Here is a 25218-nt window from a genome sequence, read left to right on the forward strand (position 1 = left end):
GCAGTAGTGGGGTTAAATAGAATGATGGGTGGTAGGCTATTTAGAAGGAAAAATTGGGAATGTTAGACATGAAAATGAATGTCAGGCAACCAACACACAGTCCTCGCAGCATCTTTTTGCCAGTGTCAGAGATGATACTGGGAGGATATATCTATATATTCTTATTCATGGTATTCGTTAAATGCTTACTATGCACCAGGCACTGTAAGCCTTGGAGTAGATACAAGATAATCATGTTGGACACAGACCCTGTCCCACTTAGGGTTCAGTCTTAATCTACATTTTACAGATGAGGTAACTGAGGCACCGAGAAGTTAAGTGTCTTGCCCGAGATCACATAGCAGACAAGTGGCAGAGCTGGAATTGGAACCCAGGTCCTCTGACTCCCAATTCCATGCACTAAGCAACTCTGCGTCTCTAAGTATTTATTAATTTATATTAATTTCTGCCTCCCCCTCTGGGCTGTAAGGTCTTTGTGGGCAGGGAACTTGTCTACTAATTCTGTTATACTATCCCAAGCTCCCTCTAGATTGCAAGCTCATTGTGGGCAAGGAAAGTATCTACCAACTGTGTTGTATTCTCCCAACCATTTACTACAGTGCTCCACACACAGTAAGCACTCAAGTACAACTGATTGATTGAGGCAGTGCTCTGCAAACCATAAGCGCTCAATAAATACCTTTGATTGAGTGGACCATTGGCCTGATCCAGTCTAGCAGTCCTTAGAGTCCTAAATTCATAGTGCAGTAATTTAAAACTCGTGACTTTTCTCCAGTTCTCTTATATAGAACCCAACGAGTCAAAGTCCTGGCAAAGTCCCTTCCCCGTTCCTGCTGCAAAAGTAGAAAAGGACCGGACTATAATGCCCTGTGGAACTGTGGTCACTACTGTAACTGCTGTGAAAACCAAACCACATGTGGATCTGGGGCGGGCATCGGCACTGAACTCTGGTGAGTGAAAACGTTCATGCTCTTTCAGGGTTCCTGACGCTGGAGATAAAGAAAAACAGATGAAGTGGCATGCCCTGGGAGTCAGAGGACCTGAGTTCTCATCCCAGCTCCGCCATTTGTCTGCTCTATGACCTTGGGCAAGTCACTTAAATTCTCTCTGCCTCAGTTACCTCATCCGTAAAACGGAGATTAAGACTGTGAGCATGGAACGTGAAATGTGTCCCACCTGATTATCTTGTTATCCACCCTTGCCGCTTAGTGTAGTGCCTGGCACATAGTGCTCAACAAATACCGTTAAAAAAAAATCTCCAGTCCACATTGCTTAGAAGAGACTTTTAGTTGGTTTTAGAAACTGCCCCTCTGCAGGCTGAAGGTTTCAATGAGTCACCCTCTCTCCCCTGAGGACTGCCCCTGGCAACACGCACACACACACACACACACACACACACACAACTGTCTCCATACAAGAAAATAATGTTGACAATTAACCCTCTCAAAAATGTTGTTAGCAGTGTCATCAGAGATGTTGGAGGTGAGAGGCTTCCTGCCCTCCTCTTTCTCAAAGAAACAAAGCAGTCCTTTTGTTCTGTTTGGCCAACTAACTCTCCCGTAGTCCAAAGCCTGAATCCTGAATCCTTGTGAGGTGGCACACGAATTGGAGAGCCGTAGATCAGACCTGTACTGCAAGTCCAATCAGACCCGTTTGCAGCAGCTGCCTTTGAGGGGGAACACTTGAACACTGGTCATAATGTTCATGAACGCTATCTCAGCGGCAAATTGAATTGAAAAACTTTGAAACAAGACTATTCCAGCTGTTGAGAACTAACAGCGGCGTGAACACCAGTAACGTGAAATAGGCTACATTCCTATTGCTTTGAATGCCCGAGAGTGCTTGTCAACCTGCCAGTTTGATGTGGTGATATTTGCCGAGTCTTAAAGATGCATTTTGCTATAATCCTTTTCACATTTAACAGTTTCAAGCCAGTCCGATAGTACGGGTTGTATTCCGGCAGGGGGGCTCAGATTCCAGAGCTTGTGTAACACCACTTCCTTTCCTCTTCCCTCCCATTCCCCACCCTACACTCTCACTTTGCCATTGGGAATTCATTCATTCAGTCATATTTATTGAGGGCTTACTGTGTGCGGAGCACTGTACTATATAAGGAGACCAAGTAGGCCTGAACTCAGAGCACCCTGATTTTATATGGTTGTAGGATGAGAATTTTGCCCTAGTTGATAATACAAATTATGAACTGAAATCTGCAGATTTTTTTCAAATGAAGCTATGAATTCCAATTGAATGCTATTTATAATTAAGCATTTTGTTCGGCAGATTCTCCTGTGAAAACTCCCATTAAAGTGAAGGTGATTGAAAAAGATATATCAGTCCAAGCAATTTCTTGCCACAGTGCTCCAGTCAGTAAAACTTTATCTTCTTCCGATACAGGTAATGAGAGTGATTGAGACCATTGTTTATCTTTGGAAACAGCTGAGGGGTTTAATGTTAGCCCCTTGACCGTAGGGATCTTGTCAGAGAAACAGCGTGGCCTAATGGATAGAGCACAGGCTTGGGGGTCAGAAGGACCTGGGTTCTAATCCTGAATCTGCCACATGTCTGCTGTGAGGACTTGGGCAAGTCACTTAGTTTCTGTGCCTCAGTTACTTCATCTGTAAAATGGCGATTAAGACTGTGAGCCCCATGTGGGACAGGGACGTGTCCGACCCAGTTTGCTTGTATCCATCCGTGCGCTTAATACAGTGCCTGGCACTTTGTAAGTGCTTCACAAATACTGCAGTTATTCTTATTTTTACTTTAATTCTGTTGTCCTCTCCGAAGCATCTAGTACAATACTTTGTAGACAGCCAGCTCTCAAATATTATTGATGGATTGACTGAGTCTTACAATGTGGTAGTCCTCCATTTATAAGCACATTCATGGCGTGGTGGATAGAGCAAGAGTCTGAGAGTCTTGGTCATGGGTTCTAATTCTGGCTCCACCACTTGTCTGCTGTGTGGCCTTGGGCAAGTCACTTCACTTCTCTGTGCCTCAGTTACCTTGTCTGTAAAATGGGAATTGAGACTATGAACCCCACATGGGACAAGGACTGTGTCCAGCCTGATTTGCTTGTATCCACCCCAGCACTCAGTACAGTGCCTGGCACATACTAAGTGCTTAACAAATACCACAGTTATTATTATTAATAAAATACGGCTTTAGTAACCTGCAGTTAAAATGAATTTATATTTTGGATTTTGATATCTCTTTATAAATGGGATAATGGTTTCTTAGGTTTGTTGCACTTCTCCTTTTATTGCTTATCAGGTCGAGCTTTTGCCCTGTGGTTTTTGTTTCTCCCAATATCAAAATACCTTAATGCTGGGACTCTTTCAACTTGTCTAATTCCCCGCAACACCACTGCCGGTTTTTTTTTAGTAAAGACCTTCAGTGTTTTATCTGCAGTTCCACACATGCCTGATATTTTCTGTAACACTTCCTTGTCTTTTGGAACAGTCATGCTTGTAATTGCCTATATTCTGTTTACCAAATATTACATAACCCTGCCAGCCAATTTTCCCCTAAACATGAAATTTCCCTCAAACTCAATTTACATTTACTTCAGCTTCTTCTTCACATAAATTTTAACCCATGTGTATTCTAGTCTTTTGTCCAGGTACTGTAATAATGTGACCCAAAACGATGTCATCAGTGAAGCTTTTGTACTTTTTTTACATCTTGCAATATTTGTTTTATGGGCGTTTTGAAAAACTTCATTATGAGCAGAGTACAAACCAAATAGTAGTTTTGTAAAATAGTGTCTTCCGAATTGGGTTCCCAAAGTCTTTCAATGAATCTGTTGGGACTCTAAAAAATAATAATAATAATAATAATGGTATTCGTTAAGCGTTTACTATGTGCAAAGCACTGTTCTAAGCACTGAGCACTGTTCTAAGCACTAAAGATGCTTCTGGAGAGGAAATGCAATTGGTCCTGCCATTTGACCAAACATTTCATCTCTCCTAGGATGGGGGAAAATGTCTTCTTTTAATATATCTATTTAGTTCTTTGGGATCTAAATACAATCTAAGAGAGCATGCTCCTTTTTATATTCCTTAGAGTTCTAAGTTTCTCTTAAAATTTTTCTCTCAAAGTTAATGGTACATTCCTTTGAGCACTTATGGCCAAAATTAATCTTCAAACTCAATGTTATAGCTGCCTAGCTTCTCTAAGCCTTCAAATACTCTTTTGAAATTTGCCCTCAATATATTTACATCACCTTCCTGAGGCAAATTATACAGACACTAAACATGTTTGTAATCCCCGAATTTCCAGCAATAAATTATACAATTTCCTTCTTATTTCAAAACTTGAACTGATATGTTGCAAGAATCCACGAATGGAATATTGTTTCCTGATCTGAATACCATCCCCGAAATCTGTGGACTGATAGCTAATAAAGCCTCTCACCAGATTCTGATGGGACAGTTTCTTTTCCTACTGAATGTTGCAACCTCCTGAGGACCCTCTTTTAGATTTTAGTCCACTTCCTTTCTGGAATAAATCAAATTTCTGAATTAATGCGGGTTTCTAGGCATAAATAATGTCCACTGCAGATTGCTAGGGTCTGTTTGTTCTTCAGCTTCCCAATACAGCCTGGTTTTGCTTCATTCCTGGTACCATATAGCTTGTGTATTTCAAAGATTTCACTATTTGCATGTGAATCTCCCCCTAGCTCTTTTCCCTGTTCTGCTCATTCATTCATTCATTCAATCGTATTTATTGAGCGCTTACTGTGTGCAGAGCACTGTACTAAGCGCTTGGGAAGTCCAAGTTGGCAACATATAGAGACAGTCCCTACCTAACAGCGGGCTCACTGTCTAGAAGGGGGAGACAGACAACAAAACAAAACATATTAACAAAATAAATAGAATAAATATGTACAAGTAAAATAAATAAATAGAGTAATAAATATTCATTCATTCAATTGTATTTATTGCACGCTTACTGTGTGCAGAGCACTGGACTAAGAGCTTGGGAAGTACAAGTTGGCAACATATAGACACGGTCCCCACCCAACAGCGGGCTCACAGTCTAGAAGGCAGGTTGGGTAGGGAGCGTCTCTACCTGTTGCCAACTTGTAATAATAACGATGGCATTTGTAAAGTGCTTACTATGTGCAAAGCACTGTTCTTGTACTTCCCAAGCGCTCAGTCCAGCGCTCTGCACACAGCAAGTGCTCAATAAATACGATTGAATGAATGAATGAGGTGGCAGAGCCGGGATTAGAAACCAGTGCGTAATAAAAACCATCATTATTATTATTATTATTATTACAGTTCGCTCATTTCTGCTCTCTTGGCTATGCTGCCATTCTTTCGGCTACTGGGATGTTGTGAACTCTTAGTGATCTACTGTACTGTCCTATTGGGGAAGGGGTGCTGTGACTTCTAGCTGTCTTATTCTCATTCTCCATTTGATAAGCGCGCAGTACAGTGCTCTGCACCCAGTAAGTGCTCAATAAATACGATTGATTGATATGTTGTGTTTTGGACCCCAATCTCATAGCCATCCTGGTGTGCACTCCTCTGTCTGTACTGACCCTGCCCGCTTCTGGCCATGCCAGTTTCTCTCCATTTCAACACACCTGTGGAATCTGATGTATTTTGGAGAGCAGCGTAGGAGGCATAATAATAATAATTGTATTTGTTAAGCACTTACTATATGCCAAGCGCTGTTCTAAGCACTGGTAATCAAGTTGTCCCATGTGGTGCCCACAGTCTAAATCCCCATTTTACAGATGAGGTAACTGAGGCACAGAGAAGTTAAGTGACTTGCCCAAAGTCACACAGCTAAAATGTGCGGAGCCGGGGTTAGAACCCACGTCCTCGGACTCCCAAGCCCGTGCTCTTTCCACTAAGTCACACTGCTTCTCAGGTGATGGGGGCTACCAACTCCCACAGCATATTGAGCTAAAACTCCCAGATTTACTCATCCCAGGGCTCTGAAGAGATCTGAGACTTTTCAGTCAGGGCTGAAATAACCTACAGTGGTAGGCTTTTGCCCTGTTTAGTTAGCGCTTGGAAGCCTGCCCTTTTTCACTCCCTTGCTCAGAATGAAAAGTTGGCACCTCTGACAGGAGAGAGGTGAAATATTCCCAAAGATTTAAGAATCTTTTACCAAAAAAAAAACCAAAACCCTAAATCCTTTTTTCCCTTTCCACAGAGCTTTTGGTGTTGAATGGTTCCGATCCAGTGGCCGAAGTAGCTATTCGACAGCTGAGTGAATCTTCAAAGCTGAAACTCAAGTCTCCCCGGAAGAAGAGCACTCTTATCATATCAGGGGTGTCGAAGGTGAATTTGGACAATCATCCTTACTTAATGCTTTGTGTTTGTGCATGTGTGTTTGTGGTTATAAACTTGCCTCTGTCTGTAGGTGACATTTTACATGTGTGAAAATTCCCATGCTTCTCTTTTCTCCCCACTTCCTCTATAGAAACTGGGCTAGCACTTGATCATGTTACAGTAAGCCCCTGTTACAAATATTCAAACCCTACTCCCTACCCACGCCTACCAGTTAGCCCGTTAATCAATGTTGTTAATGAGTTTGGTGGAATCTTCCCTTCCATGCAAATGGAAGCTTAGAAAAATTGTTGAGAAATGATAAAATTGATGAACAGGAAAGCAGTGTGGCTTAGTGGAAAGAGCATGGGCCTGAGAATCAGACACCTAGTTTCTAATCCCAGGTCCACTACATGCCTGCTCTGTGACCTTGGGCAGATCACTTAACTTCTGTGCTTCAGTTCCCTCACCTGTAAAATGGGGATTAACTATCTGTCCTCCCTCCTACTTAGTCTGTAAAGCCCCATGTGGAACAGGGACTGTCTGACCTGATTGTGTTACAGCTACCCCAGTGTTTAGACATTGCTTGAAACAGAGAAAGCGCTTAACAAATACCACAGTTAATTTAATTAATGAACGAACACTGTCTCCCACCAAACCTTCTCCTCTTTCTCTTGCCCATTTCTGACTCCCAGATGTCCCTTTACCCCCACTTCCTCCTGAATGATTGCTCTTTGTGGTTTTGGCAGACCTCATTAACTCAGGACAGTGAAGCTGCATTGATGCTGGACTATGCGGCCACAATGGACAGCCCAGGCCAACAGGAAGTCCCTTTTCCTCACGGGGAGGCTGTGGCCATTGACCCTGCCGATGAAAAACTGTCGACCCATACGCCACCTGCCCTGGACCCCCAGGGAAATGAACTCGGTGTCTGGGAGTTGGAGAAGGACATCCCATCTGGGGAGTGGAACAGTAATACCCAGTCAGACCAGGATGTTGAAGAGATGTCTGGAAGTTCGTTAAGTGTTTCTGAGCCAGGAGTTCTAAAGAAATCCAAAGGTACCATCTTCCTCCCTTCTCTTCCCCCTTTGCTCTCTTACTTTCATACAGATTTGCCTCTACACATTTCTCCACTGTAGTTCCTCTAACCCCCATTCTCCAGTCCAGTTTTCTTCCTCTCTTTCTTCTACTGACTTTTGAACTACAAGGAGTTGTTCCAAACCAGATATTTGAGCCTCGTAGAAGTCTGGCAGGTTAAAATGACCACTGATGAACCCATAAGTGAAGGCAGCACACTTTGTAAAGAACTGGAGATCACAAACTTCAGAATAATGAATCTCAGTTGGGGTGCTGACACGTTACTGGATTTGCTGAGGTGCAAGTTCACCCTTAATAAGGAACATTCCAAAACATAATAATAATGGTATTAGGTGCTTACTATGTGCCAAGCACTGTACTAAGCACTGGGGTAGGTACAAGATATTCAAGTCAGACACACTCCCTGTCCCATATGGGGCTTACAGTCTAATTAGAAGGGAAAACAGGTTTTGAATCCCCATTGTATAACTGAGGAAACTGAGGCCCAGAAAAGTTGTGACCTGGCCAAGGTCACAAAGCAGGCATGTGGCAGAGCTCGGAGTAGAACCCAGGTCCTCTGACTCCTAGGCCAATGGTCTTTCCACTAAGCCACTGCAGTTTCTCCCAAATGTAATCATGATGCCACCTCCTTAGGGCTTTTCATTCAAGACCTTTCCTGTTCTGTGTGATAATTCCCAAGGACCCTTTGAGTTGGGAATGGGAAATGGAGGGAAGGAGAACTTGGTCCTAGCTTGCTGAGCCCATGGCCTGGGGTCCTGGCTTCTCTTCAGACATCCCAGGCAGGCCCTCCTTTCAGTGGAAAATTGCTTCCTTTGTCTCACCTCCGGTATCCAGTACGACTTGGTAAGCCACATTCTGCTGTTTCTCCTTTCTGCCTTTTTCCGGCTCCCCATATGCCCTCTTGAGTGTTCATCCACTCTTTCCTGTTGCATCAGGCCCACGCTTACACTGCTTCAGTTCTTATTATCCTTTCCACTTTATGGTTTTTCTCTTCCTGTCTTCTTCCCTGCAATACCAGTGTATGAGAGGAAAAAAAAGTAGTTATCCTTTGCTGTGTGTTTATGTGTGTGAAACAAAAACTAACCTACTTGCTGCTCTTTTGAGGGATCAGCTGCCTTGCCCAGAGTATGTATATCAATCAGTCAATCAATCAATCGTATTTGTTGAGTGCTTACTGTGTGCAGAGCACTGTACTAAGCGCTTGGGAAGTACAAGTTGGCAACATAGAGAGGCGGTCCCTACCTAACAGTGGGCTCACAGTCTAGAAGGGGGAGACAGACAACAAAACAAAACATATTAGCAAAATAAATAGAATAAATATGTACAAGTAAAATAAATAATTAAATAAATAGAGTAATAAATCCGTACAAACATATATACATATATCCAAGTGCTGTGGGGAAGGGAAGGAGGTAAGATGAGGGGGGGTGGGGGGGGGTGGGGGGAGATGGGGAGGAGGGGGAGAGGAGGGAGGGGGCTCAGTCTGAGAAGGCTTCCTGGAGGAGGTGAGCTCTCAGTAGGGCCTTATATATGTTTGTACAGATTTATTACTCTATTTATTTATTCATTTTATTTGTGCATATTTATTCTATTTATTTTGTGAATATGTTTTGCTTTGTTCTCTATCTCCCCCTAATAGACTGCGAGCCCGCTGTTGGGTAGGGACCGTCTCTCTATGTTGCCAACTTGGACTTCCCAAGCGCCTAGTCCAGTGCTCCGCATGCAGGAAGCGCTCAATAAATACGATTGAATGAACTGGACTTCCCAAGCGCTTAATCCAGCGCCTGGATGGCCCTGGAACATGAATTTGGGGAGCTGCTTCAGGCCGGTTTCCCCCACACCACCTGTACTGCTCCCCTATCTCTCTCTCTAGTAAATTGTTCTGTTTGAGACAAGCTTTGGATTCAGCGTATTATGAGCCATGTCAGGGTGTGGTATTCGGAGCCCTCACCCATCTGGCCCCAGGCTGGTCCGTGCAGTGGGCTGAAGGCCAGAGGACTATCTGGGAACGCATGGGATAAGAAGATGCACTGTCACCCTGACTTCTGTCTGGCTGCCAAAAAGCCTTTGCGCATCCCACTCCCTTCCCTCTTCGCCCCCACCCTTCTTAGCTTGAAGCCAAACTGACACTTCCCCAACCTGGCTATCATCATCATCATCATCAATCGTATTTATTGAGCGCTTACTATGTGCAGAGCACTGTAGTAAGCGCTTGGGAAGTACAAATTGGCAACATTGGCTATGGTCTGCCCCTCCCTTGCTTGTTCTGAAAACGCCAGGGACTTGCATGGGGATGGAGCCCGTCGTCTTCAGGGTCCTTGGTTCTGACAGTTTGCTCTTCTCTTTGCGTTTTTGCATTGTTGCTCCTGTAGTAGCTGTCCGATTGGGCCTTTTTCTCGAAATGGCAAGTGGATGAACAGCTCCATAAAAGGCTTGTGTGGCTATCTGGCCAGCAGGAAGCACTTATGGAACTCGGTTTCAGCATGTGGTAGCCTGTCCCATTCTACAGACTTGTTTTCTGGAATGCCTCTTTTTCCCTGCTCAGCCTTGCGGAACGTAGAGCGTTTCATGCCGCGTAGAATAGAGGGTTAGGAGAGAACATATTTGGCAGGGGTTTTTTTTTCTTTAGAATATATTCATTCCGGTGGTGGTTGATTAATCCAATTCCAGACTATCCACATAAATGTATATTTTCCGTTCTAGATTGCGATATTGCAGAGTCTGAAAGGGTTTTTAACATTTACTGAGTTTACAATAAGCTTTGTACGTTTCCTGATGGCAGAGATCGTGTTTATCGGCAAGCATTTAGTACAGTGCACACATTAAGCGCTCAGTAAGTACCACCGATTGAGCGCTCACCGTCTCACCCAACAATCTTATATTCTCAGCAAAATGTAAAGACCTGAACCTTTCTTTGAAGGATGCAGCGTGGATCTCAAATGGATACAAAGACTGCATTTTGATTGATTAACCAGGAATTTTGAGGACTGCACTAAAGTGCTTGAGAGTCCATAGAATACTGCTGGGAACCTTCCTAGTTACAAAGTAAAACCATTCTCCCTCTATTTTGTGAGTCCTAGTTGAGTTATAACTAGTATTTATTAAGCTCTTACTGTGTGCATAGTACTTTACTAAACACTTGGGAGAGTACAATAAAATTAGCATATATGATACCTGCTCTCAAGTCTTTTAATCTACAAAGCTATTACCAAAATTTAAGCTTTTTTTTGGTTTGGTTTTGAAAAAGTATTGCCAATTTTTTTCCCCTGCTTCCCCTGCTCCACCAAAAAAAAAACCCTTTTTGCCAGATGTTCTAAAGAAAAACTTCATGTATGTAAATGTAAATGGTTCAGAAACTCGTACTGTCTTCCAGTCTTGTTTTGCTCTTGCAGAGTTTGTTTTCTTTTACCTCTTATTACTTCTCTGATTCCATCTTTTTTACCCATTTCCTTTGTTAACTTAGAGGACCGCTAAGTTACCTACACAGTAAGTTTCTTTCATCTTTTCCTCTTATAAGAAAGTGTAGCCATTTGGGGAGCAAAATACACACCCGTTGTAAAGGGCTTAAAGTTGCTGTCTGCCACCAGCTCAAAAAACCCATCGATCCATCAATAGAATACACCGAGAACTTTCTGTGTGCAAAGCACTGTACTAAGCACTTGGGACGGTACATCAGAGTTGGTAGACCCATTCACTGTTTATTTTTTGTGTTCTTTGGTACTTGTTATACTCTTACTATATGTCAACACTGTTCTAAGTGCTGGGGAGGTACAAATTAATTTGGTCAGTCCCTGTCCCGCATGGGGGCTTACAGTCTAAAGTAGAAGCTTAGTCCTCAAGGAGCTTACAGTCTATAGGAGGAGACAGACATTTATATAAAGTACAGATTACATAAATGCTTGTGGGGCTGAGGGTGGGTGAGCTCTTTTCCTTTCTCTTTGTTTCCCTTTTCCCTGCTTCCCTCCTTTTTCTTCTTCCAGGTTTCCGTATTGGTACCAAAGAAGTCCTTAAAATATTGCTTTATTTGCAAGGTCCTTCATGTAGATTATCTCACGTGGAAAATGCCTGGTATTTGTTGGGTACTTACTATGTGCCAAGCACTGAGCTAAGTGCTGGGGCAGAGACAATCAGCTCAGATGCAGTCCCTGTCCCACATAAAGCCCAGTCTAAAGGTGGGAGAGGGAGAACATGGAAGAAATTGAGGCACAGAGAAGTTTACTGACTTGCCCAAGGTCACACAGGAGGCAAGAGCTGCTGCTGGGATTAGGACCCAGGTCTCCTGATTCCCGGTCTTGTGCCCTTTCCATCAGGACATACTGCTTCTCAGCGAGACCAGTACTGTTACTTCACCTCCCACTAAGAACCAGAAAAAAATGCTATGAAATGGGTAAAGGTGGCCTCCCTTAGGAATCAGTTCTACCATTTGCGTGAGAAATCCAGTAGGAAAAGAAGACACGCAGACCCCAGCCAATATTCGTTGCTGTTTTGATGCTGTTGCTTGCCTTTTGGTCAAGTTTCGATAGAAAACGTGTCTCCTGGATTCCATGCCCCCTGCCAGGCTTACTCGTGCGTGATGTGACTGACGTAGCGACTGAGCAGAAGAAATGAAATCAATTTCTGTTGAAGGTTGGGCACTCTTCTGCTTGTTGTAGAAAATGAGCTGGGAGTGGGACCAGGTTAAGGAGCTAGAGTGGAAGCAGGAAGCACTCGGTAAATACCTCTGATTGATTGACAAAGTGTCCCTGTTTGCTCAGGAGGGAAATTTTAGGTTACATAGACTGTAGCAAAGTCAGAAGCGATCATGAAAAGCACTCATGAAAAGCACTTTGGCTAGAAGGGGCGGATAGGGGGAGCGGTCTTTGCTGGGTTAGAAAGGGAACAAGAGCAGAGAACTAATATGCAAAATCATGCTCTGGAACTCTTTGATGGAAAATAGATCAGAGTCCAATTTCAGGTCCCCAAATGAGGGAGAGGAAGTGCATCAGAGAGCCATTGAGAAAAAGGACCTGAAGTTGCCGCTCCCTTAAATACAGAAAGGAAGGAGTCCTTGTGGTTGTCCTTTCTGCAAGGGAAGTTGTCCTCCAGTGCATATTTCAACACTAACATTCACTTGACATAATAATAATTGTGGTACTTGTTAATCACTTTCTAGACTGTGAGCCCACTGTTGGGTAGGGACCGTCTCTATATGTTGCCAACTTGTACTTCCCAAGCACTTAGTACAGTGCTCTGCACACAGTAAGCGCTCAATACGATTGATTGATTGATTGATCACTTAATTATGGACTAAGCACTGGGTGGATGCAAGATAATCGAATCAGACATAGTCCCTCTCCTATGTGGGGCTCATAGTCTTAAGAGGGAAGGGAGAACAGGTATTTAATACCCATTTTGCAGATGAGGAAACAGAACACAGAGAAGTGACTTGCTCAGGGTCACACATCAGGCACTCTCAGTCCTGTGCTCTTTCCAGGCTGCGTTTTCCTAGGCTTCCTGTCTTAGCAACAGTTTTTGCTGTTGGAATTTGGGCAGGTTAAAATTGATAATTTTATCCCTTTTGATCATTTTATCTTTTCGCGTGACCTAAAGGCAGAGATTATGTAAAGTTTAATTGGTCTACATCTGGATAGAGGTTTTTGCTTTGGATTTTTAAGATACATTTTCTAAGTTTGGTTGGGTGGCTTGAAAGCATTTTGAAATATTAGTCATCTCTGCCTGTTCCCTTTGCTGTTTATTTGCTTTTTCATCTGATCTGGTACTCCCATTCGTACCAAGAACTGGTTGGGCAATCCTCAAAGGTTGGCACATTTCTCAGAGGGCAGACAGCAGAAACCACCAGAGAGAACTTGCTTTATGGATTATAACAACAAATAGCTGTGCCTGCTGGCCAAGTGTTTTTTTTTCTGCTACTCCAATTTAAAATATTGCTTATTTCCAGAAATTCAGTCCTACTGCAAAATCTAGCTCTTTGGTCATAATCTTTTTAGCTTTCACTGGGAGACAGTGTGGCCTGCTGGACAGTCCACGGGTCTGGGAGACAGAGGACCTGGGCTCTAGTCGTTGCTCTGTGACCTTGGGCAAGTCATTGTCAGGCTGCCAGACAGTTAAAGTGGTGTCAGAGAATGTCAACATGAGTTCTACATGTCCTTAAAACAGGAACCAGGTCAGTTTGGAACAATCCCTGACCCCTGCAGCCGGGGGTTAAAGGCTAGGTTCACTCCATGAAGATTTGGATGGTGAGGAATTTTTACCTAGAAAAATCCTTGGCCAAAAATGCATCTTGCCTCATGAAAACCCAGTCAAACTGCATGTACCCCTAACTTTCTTCTCCCCACTTGTCAAAGCCAGATACTGTCTGAATCAATGGTAGGAAGTAAAATAGCTTTATGTGGAAATCTTAACTACTGTTGTTGGGGATGAAGGCAAATGTTTCTCTATCCCCGTGTTTTAGAGGCCTTGGATGGGAATTTCTGTGTAGTTTCCCACCTCTGTTTCCGAGTTCCTTTCTCCAGTGTCACCATTTGTCTGTCTGAGATATCTCAGAAGTTCATCTTGAAAAATCAATTGGTATTCTTTTCTGAAGTGGCGATCTTAATAAGTGAACCAGCTCCACCCTATTAAGACTTCCCTGCTTTGGTACCTTTTGATTATAAAACGATTCATAGAAGAGCCCTTGAGCTAATCTAATCCATTTCCCTCCTTCTCACCGAACTTATTTCAGACAGGCGACCTATTCCTTCTGTATTATTTCTTTGCATTTTGTTGAAGTACGTCAAATACATTCTACCCCTAGGTCTGTAATGATGTGTCACTTTAGTTCCGAATCGCCACTGGTAGGGAAGAAGAGCGGTTGGAAGGGGGTGGGCATAGAGGCATGTATATTTTATATGTAAACTCATTTGGGGGGCTCCTTTTATTTGCAAGTTTCTAATATCAGCACTTCATGAAGCCACATAGTCCATATATGGGCTGGATTTGGGGTGCGGGTTGCTCCTTATTAAAAATGTCTACTGAAGCCAGTCAGCCCACACGCGGCATGGACACTGAAAATACAAGATCTCTATGTCCATTAGTGGCCATTAAACTATACAACACGCACAAAGTGCGACAAATACGATGAGTCTTCGTGTCATTCAAATTGTATTTAAAAGAAAAAATAGAACTTCCTTACTAGAGCACAGGGAGGAACCAGTGATTTGAAAAATGGCCATTTTATGTGGGATAATGATGCTACCACCCTGCCTGAGGCTCATTTCAGAGATTCTTGGTTTCCGTGTTACTCCTCTGCTTTCCATCTGGAAAACCTCTGTCCTTGGGCAGTTCAGGTTTCAACTGTAGTCTCTTTTTCATTCATTCAGTCGTATTTATTGAGCGCTTACTGTGTACCGAGCACTGTACTAACCAATCAATCAATCGTATTCATTGAGCGCTTACTGTGTGCAGAGCACTGTACTAAGCGCTTGGGAAGTACAATACAGCAATAAAGAGAGACAGTCGCTGCCCACAACAGGCTCACAGTCTGCGTCGGGGGACTCACAGTCTCTGCATCGTACTAAAGGAGTAGTAACTAATATGAGCACCCCAAGTTGATAAAGGGTGTTTTCATTAACATGAACCAAAGTAAATGCAAAATAAAGAGCTCCATCCCCTGGTCCAACTAAACCCTTTTTTTTTCCCCCTGCCATCCTTTTCTGTTTCAGGTGGAATGTTAAGGAAGGGGGCGAAACTCTTCTTCCGACGGCGACATCATCAGAAGGATCCCGGGATGAGTCAGTCCCACAATGACCTTGTATTCCTCCAGCAGCCAAATGAGGGAAAGGGAGCGACGCTATCCCGGATTTTGAATAGGAAGATACTTTCCAAGCACAGGAGCAAGAGTAAACTGAATGGCACTTCTGTGGATCCCAGTACATAAAGCCCAGTGCTGCTGACTATTTGAACTTGCACGTCAACTGACCGGTTGTTTACAAGGCAACACTAGAAGATGTGAACGTAGAATTCGACAGGCATTAACGTAACCCGCTAATGTGTGGTGATCCAGGAGTAATAAACTGCCTAGTGGGCCAATTTTGCTTTCCAAAACCGTAGGCTTCAAAAAGGAAGACAGGCCAGAGCTCAAAACAGGGTTTGGTATGGACTTTTTGAAGATAATGTCCAAAAAGCCGGGTGGCCAGCAATGTTCAGTGAGAACTTATTCCCAACCAAAAATTTAATTTTGTGATAGTGATGGAGCAGAGTTTGATTTTTTTTTTTTAAGCTAAGGATATAATCTTACTATATCTAATCTGATTTTGAAGAGTCAGCATTGAACTGAATGTAAACTCTGAGAAGTGCTGTGTGCCAGATATCTGGACCCTGATGTAAGGAGGTGGCACGTCTCCGGGGCTATGCATTACTGCCCTGTTTGAATTGGTTTATGAGACGGAAGAGGGAGAGAGGCCTTTAGTGAAGGAAAAAAGGGGCTGATAAAAATATATGTCCAGAAACAGTAAAAATGGGAATAGAGATTGGCAATTTGATATAGTAGGCCTAACGTAGAAGGGGCCTTTGATATTAGCCATAACTTATAACTTGATAAATTATGCAATTACTTAATACTCTATGCATATAGGACACTAAACATCTTTTTCTAGGTTTACCTTGAACCTACTTGCAAATGAAAAGCATTTACGGGTTCTTAGTATTTTGACATTTTTCTCTACTGTATCAAAAGGTATACTGCCAGTGCAGTAGTTAAATTCACATAGAATACTTGTCAAGCCAATGTCGTAACAAGCCTATCATAATTGAAGCTATGAGCAATAATACATATTTAATTCAGCATGTTATCCCTATTTAGGTGACTCTTCATTAGCCCACAGTTCATTTGCCAGACATTACCAAAAGCCACAAACTGAGTAGTTTTGAGGACACTTAACATCATTTTGTCTCTCAGATAATGGTCTTTTTAAAAAATGCCATTTTGGTAAAAATTACAGTTTTCACTTCGGTCCATGAATTTCTCATATCTCCTGTCAAACTCCAGTTTTGATGTTGGGAACACTTTAGTGGATTTTAATTTTTTTTCCAGAGTGAGTATCTTGTAATCAGGGCCCAGAATTTCAATATTTACAAATATTTTATAGCCTAGATGCCTATCTCTTAGTACTTGTAAATTTTTTTAAATTTAGCTTTATTTAAAATATGCCTGGAGGTTAAAAGAACCATACAGTTCTTTTGTTGACATGTTCAGTAAAGGCAAATGACCTAAGTTTTAAGGTACAAGATTGTGACTGTTTAGCATGGTTCTGATGTCTTTCTCAATAATTAAAAAGACATTACTGGGAAATATATTTTTTTTAATTAAATGAAGAACTTGTGTTAGAAAAGATGAGCTTTGGGGTACCACCAAATACACTTAGCTAAAATGGGCTTCTGGTCCATAACCCATCTACAGTGGGCTACTGGTCTATACCTATCTTCTATATTCCATAAATAACCATAGGAAAGAGCAAGAGGAGGGTATTGATTAGCAAAAATTTTCTATGGACAAGTAAAAATTGTAGCTAATTTTTTATTTAAAATATTTTGAGTTTTAAAAAAATACATATTTATGAAAATCTTGGGTTCACTACCTTGTCACTTTACAGTATCCTACAAGACACCTTACCCTAAATCAACCTAAGACACTACTGATGTCTCAAGATAAATATAATGCATAAGGATCCCTTACTGGAAAATCTGAAATTCCCAACACCCCCCTCTCCCCTTGGCCACAAAGTGAGAAGTTAGGATTCAGTACTTATTTTTTTTTGCTCTATTGTAGCCTCACTACCAACATATCCTCTAAATTGCCATTTACTGGTATGAGAGAGAACCTGAATCAGAACAGGTAAATGAAACCAAATGATCCTTTAAGAATCAACAGCTAATATTTGAACACCAAAGACAATTTTAGCCAAAATTTTGCATCTTGCCTTCCAAGCCTTAAAGTGGGATCCCTGAACACTCTACAGTGAAAGCGCATCAGATGGAGTTTTGGGGGATAGGCTTTTGGCTTTTATTTTCTAGCTGTTAAAGTGAAAATAATTGTTGTCCAATACGCAGGGCTTATTGGTCCTAAGGAATCTCAAGGGTCAGATAAATCGCTTGCGTTGTAGTATGCACACCGTGTTCGCCAACATGTGCACAAAGCCAGTTCCATATCGGGGTCATATTCAGTTGGTAGACATCTAAAATGTGGAGTGAAAACATGCATTGCATTCAAACCTGACTGGGCACCTTCCCTGCTTCTACCGCACCACTTTGCTACTGCGTTAATTTTTGTATTATCCTTCACAAATAACTACTTATTTTTTCCTGACTGTTTTTGTACTGCTAACAATCTCAGGAGCTACTGAACGCCCCCTACGCTGCCATGATTTTTCATCCTAACTACTTGTTAGCCTGTTACGTACCATGTCCCATCAGGCTCAGAAGGGTGTATGAATAAATGGTTAGCGCTTGAGGAATTCCCAAAGTATCCTGATCCTCTTTTTTTTTTTTTTTTTGGAACCCTACTGAGAGTCCCTTTTTCCCCCCCACTTGATTTAATAGTTTTCAACTATATTCTTCCAACACCCCTCCCCGCCCCCCGTAATGTTTTAGACCGAGTCCCATGACAAACAGGGACTGTGTCCAAGCTGAGTCATCTTGAATTTATCTCAGCACACAGCACAGTGCTTGGCATATAGTGAGCTCTTAATAAGTAACATTATTATGTGAGATGCTCCCTTTAATGTTAATGGAGTCCTAGAGCCACTTTAGTTTACGTTTTTAGGCTCATACGAAAGATTCTCTGTGCAGGATGACAGGGCTCCCATATTGATACTGTGAATATTTGCCTCCATCGAATCGCTACCCTCTTTAGAGATGTACTGTTTCTGGAGGGGTGTGTGTGTATGTATAGTTGAAGCTAAATTGGAAATGGGATTAAACATCAAAACTTTAAATACTAATCTATAGAACACTTTTTTCATGTGCTTTTATTGGCTTTGTAAGCCTTTTTTAAGAACCGGCTAAAAGGAATTTTCTGGCTTCTAGGAGTTAGTCAAGCACTGGATTTGTGTTCTTACCATAATGTCTCCATCCTTGTGTATCCAAAGGGAGTGTGGTGCTCACCTGTTTTAATGGGCTGATAACACTGTTGTGTAATGTTTACTTTGTTTAATGTCTTTCTCTTGGAGGGGGGGGAGGAGGATGGGTCCTCAGAACAGTTTCACTGAGTTGATCTACTGATCCAGGAAGATGTTAAAGGAATACCCTATCTCATTGCTTAAAGTGAAGATTTTTACAGGGATTAAAAAAAGGGGCAGCTGATTGGAGATGGGTTGTAGAGCACAGCGCCTTTCACATCAGTCCCAACTCCCAGTCTGTTGGAAGTGACAGAAAGCATTCTTGTGATCCTCGCTTGTAAAATGGCTGGCTCTTGACTTAATTTGGTTTCAACTGGTGCTCACTTTCCACTTTGTGTAAGCACCTCAGCTGAACTGGTTTTGAACTCATAATTTGCCTCTAATTCCTCTGGGAAAGAAGGGTCTGAGTTTTGCCCTTAGGCCTGTACTGTGCCTGAACCCTGGACTCATTGGCTTCTCCCTCATTTTGCTCAAAAAAAAGTAGGTTTATGTTTTTAAAAGTCATATGGAGTTAGATGGTTAAAGACGACGAAAGCTGACCATCTTTATATCTGAGCTAGAACTATGAGCACCCAGCAAGTGCTGAGACCTCAAAACCAACCAGGGTATTAGAGTGACCAACGGGGCCATTGCAGATTTTTTTGCAAAGAAAACTCAGGTTTCCTTCATTTAATTCTTCTCCACTTTTCTGCTCAAGTGGAGGGGGTAGAGGGGAGATACTGACAATGTGGTAGGACTGTTCCATATGATGGCATGACTCCTAATGCAATCGGGAACATACCACCATAGGTTTAGCCTATGGCTTTTTCCAGGTCACTTCCACCACCCTGCAAGTGTGCAATGGCTTGATAATCAAGTTTTAAGAAAACTTGGCTACTGATTGTAATCCTCTACAGCACTTTTATTCACCGTCGTACACTAAATTTGGTGCAGTTAAGATCTGCATGGATTTACTAGTATAGATATGGATGGGAAGCATGGAAGAGCTTTTTAATAAAAGTATGCACAAAATCTTAACCACTATTCTCTTCGTTTGATGGATTCTGTACGCCGAGATTCCCTTTTCAATCAATCAATCGTATTTATTGAGAGCTTACCGTGTGCAGAGCACTGTACTAAGCGCTTGGGAAGTACAAGGTGGCAAGTTTTCGATTCAGGCAATGCACTTTAACTGAATTGATTCCCTTAGGATTCAAGTATTGTGATATATAACACTTTATGCCCTAACTATGATGCATATTTAAGAGGAAGAACTTTATCCTAGTCAGGATAAAAGGTAAAAGACATATGGTGTGTTTTTATTGTTATTATTATTTTTTAATCTTGGCCCGTCAATGAAGCCACTGTTCATAGGTTTGAATTTACCCTAAGTGGGGCGTGAACCCTGACCTAAAAATACCTTTTCCCCCTCAAAGGTAATTTCATTTCATGGTCACTGAGGGTGGCTAGCCAGGGACTAATACTGTCTTCGTGTGACAGTGCTCAGCCTTCGCATTACTTTCAGGAACAGTGTGGTGCTTCCTGCTTGGTGTACATCGGCAGGCATGAATTTTCAGCATTTCTCTAATTGAATATTATTGTAATACTATTAATAACAACGATAAGCAATGAGGTCGAAAGAGCATGGGTCTGGGAGAAGGTGGAAGGGCCTTTTTCTGGAACACCTAGCCCTGGACAGAGTCAGTCAATCAATAATAATAATAATAATGGCATTTATTAAGCGCTTACTATGTGCAAAGCACTGTTCTAAGCGCTGGGGAGGTTACAAGGTGATCAGGTTGTCCCATGCGGGGCTCACAGTCTTAATCCCCATTTTACAGATGAGAGAACTGAGGCCCAGAGAAGTGAAGTGACTTGCCCAAAGTCACACAGCTGACAATTGGTGGAGCCGGGATTCGAACCCATGACCTCTGACTCCAAAGCCTGGGCTCTTTCCACTGAGCCACGCTGCTTCTCAATGACACCTGATCCCCTTGTATCCTCTCTAGCGCTTAGAACAGTGCTTGGCACATAGCGCTTAACCAATGCCATCATTAGTATTATTATTATTGAATGAATGAAAGTGGCAGAGGTGGGATTAAAAATAATAATTGTGGCATTTGTTAAAGGCTTACTATGTCCCAAGCACTGTTCTAAGCGCTAGGGTAGATACAAGGTAATCAGGTTGTCCCACGTGGGGCTCACAGTCTTAATCCCCATTTTACAGATGAGGGAACTGAAGCCCAGAGAAGTGAAGTGACTTGCCCAAAGTCACCCAGCTGACAAGTGACAGAGGTGGAATTCGAACCCACAACCTCTGACTCCCAATAATAATGGTATTTGTTAAACGCTTACCATGTGCAGAGCACTGTTGTAAGGCTGGGGAGGATACAAGGGGATCAGGTTGTCCCACGCGGGGCTCAGTCTTAATCCCCATTTTACAGATGAGGTAACTGAGGCCTAGAGAAGTGAAGTGATTTGCCCAAAGTCACCCAGCTGACAACGAGAAGCAGCGTGGCTCAGTGGAAAGAGCCCGGGCTTTGGAGCCAGAGGTCATGGGTTCGAATGCCGACTCCACCACGTCTGCTGTGTGACCTTGGGCAAGTCACTTAACTTCTCTGAGCCTGTTACCTCATCTGTAAAACGGGGATTAAGACTGTGAGCCCCACATGGGACAACTTGATCACCTTGTATCCCCCCCAGCGCTTAGAACAGTGCTCTGCACATAGTAAGCTCTTAACAAATGCCATCATTATTATTATTCTCTGGGCCTCAGTTCCCTCATCTGTCAAATGGGGATGAAGACGGTGAGCCCCCCCCGTGGGACCACCTGATCACCTTGTAACCTCCCCAGCGCTTAGAACAGAATAGATATGTACAAGTAAATAAATAGAGTAATAAATATGTACAAACATATATACATACAAGGGGGAGACAGAGAACAAAAGCAAACATACTGACAAAATAAAATAAATAATAGATATGTGCAAGATAAACAGGGTAATAAATATGTACAAACATATATACTGTGTATACACACAGTAAGCGCTCACTAAATCCGATTGATCAATCAATCGTATTTATTGAGCACTTACTGTGTGCAGAGCACCGTACTAAGCTCTTGGGAAGTCCAAGTCGGCAACATATAGAGACAGTCCCTACCCAACAGTGGGCTCACAGTCTAGAAGGGGGAGACAGAGAACAAAACCAAACATACTGACAAAATAAAATAAATAGAGTAGATATGTACAAGATAAATAAATAAATAGAGTAATAAATATGTACAAACATATATACATACAAGGGGGAGACAACAAAACCAAACATACTGACAAAATAAATAGAATAGACATGTACAAGTAAGATAAATAAATAAATAAACAATAAATAAATAAATAAGCAAGTAAGATAGATAAATAAATAGAGTAATAAATATGCACAAACATATATACATACAAGGGGGAGACAGAACAAAACCAAATATACTGACAAAATAAAATACATAGAATAGATAGGTACAAAGTAAGATAAATAGAGTAATAAATATGTACAAGCATATATACAGGCTTAATCAATGCCCCTACCCAACAGCGGGCTCACAGTCTAAAAGGGGGAGACAGAGAACAAAACCAAACCTACTGACAAAATAAATAGAATAGAGATGTACAAGTCAATAAATAGAGTAATAAATGTGTACAAACATATATACATACAAGGGGGAGACAGAGAACAAAACCAAACATCCTGACAAAATAAAATAAATAATAGATATGTGCAAGCAAGATAAATAAATAGGGTAATAAATATGTACAAACATATATACTGTGTATGCACACAGTAAGCGCTCACTAAATCCGATTGATCATCATCATCATCCATCGTATTTATTGAGCGCTTACTATGTGCAGAGCACTGTACTAAGCGCTTGGGAAGTACAAATTGGCAACATCTAGAGACAGTCCCTACCCACCAGTGGGCTCACAATCTGAAAGGGGGAGACAGAGAACAAAACCAAACATACTAACAAAATAAAATAAATAGAATAGATAGGTACAAATAAAATTGATTGATCAATCAATCGTATTTATTGAGCGCTTACTGCGTGCAGAGCACTGTACTAAGCACTTGGGAAGTACAAGTTGGCAACATCTAGAGACAGTCCCTACCCAACAGTGGGCTCACAGTCTAAAAGGGGGAGACAGAGAACCAAACCAAACAGACTAACAAAATAAAATAAATAGAATAGATAGGTACAAATAAAATTGATCGATCAATCAATCGTATTTATTGAGCGCTTACTGTGTGCAGAGCACTGTACTAAGTGCTTGGGAAGTCCAAGTTGGCAACATCTAGAGACGGTCCCTACCCAACAGTGGGCTCACAGTCTAAAAGGGGGAGACGGAGAACCAAACCAGACTAACAAAATAAAATAAATAGAATAGATAGGTACAAATAAAATTGATTGAGCGCTTACTGCGTGCAGAGCACCGTACTCAGCGCTTGGGAAGTACAGACTGGCAACATATAGAGACAGTCCCTACCCAACAGTGGGCTCCCAGTCTAAAAGGGGGAGACAGAGAACAAAACCAAACATATTAACAAAATAAATAAAATAGACATGTACAAGTAAGATAAATAAATAGAGTAATAAATATGTACAAACATATATACATACAAGGGGGAGACAGAGAACAAAACCAAACATCCTGACAAAATAAAATAAATAATAGATATGTGCAAGTAAGATAAATAAATAGGGTGATAAATATGTACAAACATATATACTGTGTATGCACACAGTAAGCGCTCACTAAATCCGATTGATCATCATCATCATCAATCGTATTTATTGAGCGCTTACTGTGCGCAGAGCACTGGACTAAGCGCTTGGGAAGTACAAACTGGCAACATGTAGAGACAGTCCCTACCCAACAGGGGGCTCACTGTCTAAAAGGGGGAGACAGAGAACAAAACCAGACTAACAAAATAAAATAAATAGGATAGATAGGTACAAATAAAATTGATTGAGCGCTTACTGCGTGCAGAGCACCGTACTAAGCGCTTGGGAAGTACAATTCGGCAACATCTAGAGACAGTCCCTACCCAACAGTGGGCTCACAGTCTAAAAGGGGGAGACGGAGCACAAAACCAAAAATACTAACAAAATAAAATAAATAGAATAGATATGTACAGGTAAAATTGATCGATCAATCAATCGTATTTATTGAGCGCTTACTGCGTGCAGAGCACCGGACTAAGCGCTTGGGAAGGACAAGTTGGCAACATCTAGAGGCGGTCCCTACCCAACAGTGGGCTCACAGTCTAAAGGGGGGAGACGGAGAACCAAACCAAACAGACTAACAAAATAAAATAAATAGAATAGATAGGTACAAATAAAATTGATCGATCAATCAATCGTATTTATTGAGCGCTTACTGTGTGCAGAGCACCGGACTAAGCGTTTGGGAAGTCCAAGTTGGCAACATCTAGAGACAGTCCCTACCCAACAGTGGGCTCACAGTCTAAAAGGGGGAGACGGAGAACCAAACCAAACAGACTAACAAAATAAAATAAATAGAATAGATAGGTACAAATAAAATTGATTGAGCGGTTACTGCGTGCAGAGCACCGTACTCAGCGCTTGGGAAGTACAGACTGGCAACATCTAGAGACAGTCCCTACCCAACAGTGGGCTCACGGTCTAAAAGGGGGGAGACAGAGAACCAAACCAAACAGACTAACAAAATAAAATAAATAGAATAGGTAGGTACAAATAAAATTGATTGATCAATCAATCGTATTTATTGAGCGCTTACTGTGTGCAGAGCACTGTACTAGGCGCTTGGGAAGTCCAAATTGGCAACATCTAGAGACAGTCCCTACCCAACAGTGGGCTCACAGGCTAGAAGGGGGAGACAGAGAACCAAACCAAACAGACTAACAAAATAAAATAAATAGAATAGATAGGTACAAGTAAAATTGATTGATCAATCAATCGTATTTATTGAGCGCTTACTGTGTGCAGAGCAGTGTACTAAGCGCTTGGGAAGTACAAGTTGGCAACATCTAGAGACAGCCCCTACCCACCAGTGGGCTCACAGTCTAAAAGGGGGAGACAGAGAACCAAACCAAACAGACTAACAAAATAAAATAAATAGAATAGATAGGTACAAGTAAAATTGATTGATCAATCAATCGTATTTATTGAGCGCTTACTGTGTGCAGAGCACCGGACTAAGCGCTTGGGAAGTACAAGTTGGCAACATCTAGAGACAGCCCCTACCCACCAGTGGGCTCACAGTCTAAAAGGGGGAGACAGAGAACCAAACCAAACAGACTAACAAAATAAAATAAATAGGATAGATAGGTACAGGTAAAATTGATTGATCAATCAATCGTATTGATTGAGCGCTTACTGCGTGCAGAGCACCGGCCTAATTGCTACCCTACGCGCTGTTGACACGAATCGGCGCTGGCGGAGTGGGGGGGTGGGGGGGGGCGAATGGACTACAACTCCCATGATGCCCCGGGGGGGCCCGCGGTTTCCGGTACTGCGCAGTTTCCGGAGCGGATCGCAACCTGGAGTCCGGATCCGATCCGCGTCTGCACATTCCAAAGGCAGGTAACGGGCGCGCGCCCCCCCCTCCCCCGGGGGGGGGGGGGGCCCCCAAGGCGCGCGCACCAAGCCCCCTCGCGCGCCC

General features: G+C 42.3%; 1 protein-coding gene across 2 annotated transcripts in view; it reads left to right on the forward strand.

The window, feature by feature from the left end:
* The window catches only part of C2CD2 (C2 calcium dependent domain containing 2), a 54391-nt gene extending 34832 nt beyond the window's left edge, over positions 1 to 19559 (forward strand). For both annotated transcript variants that reach the window (XM_038760604.1, XM_038760605.1), the window contains exons 10-14: positions 776 to 950; positions 2284 to 2397; positions 6172 to 6299; positions 7037 to 7346; positions 15086 to 19559. In XM_038760604.1, coding sequence (XP_038616532.1) covers positions 776 to 950; positions 2284 to 2397; positions 6172 to 6299; positions 7037 to 7346; positions 15086 to 15300 — 942 coding nt within the window. In that variant the 3' untranslated portion in view covers positions 15301 to 19559. The remainder of the gene's footprint in view (positions 1 to 775; positions 951 to 2283; positions 2398 to 6171; positions 6300 to 7036; positions 7347 to 15085) is intronic.
* Positions 19560 to 25218: the final 5659 nt, after the last annotated feature.

The sequence above is a fragment of the Tachyglossus aculeatus genome, chromosome 18, assembly GCF_015852505.1.
Source record: "Tachyglossus aculeatus isolate mTacAcu1 chromosome 18, mTacAcu1.pri, whole genome shotgun sequence".
NCBI classification, from domain to species: domain Eukaryota; kingdom Metazoa; phylum Chordata; class Mammalia; order Monotremata; family Tachyglossidae; genus Tachyglossus; species Tachyglossus aculeatus.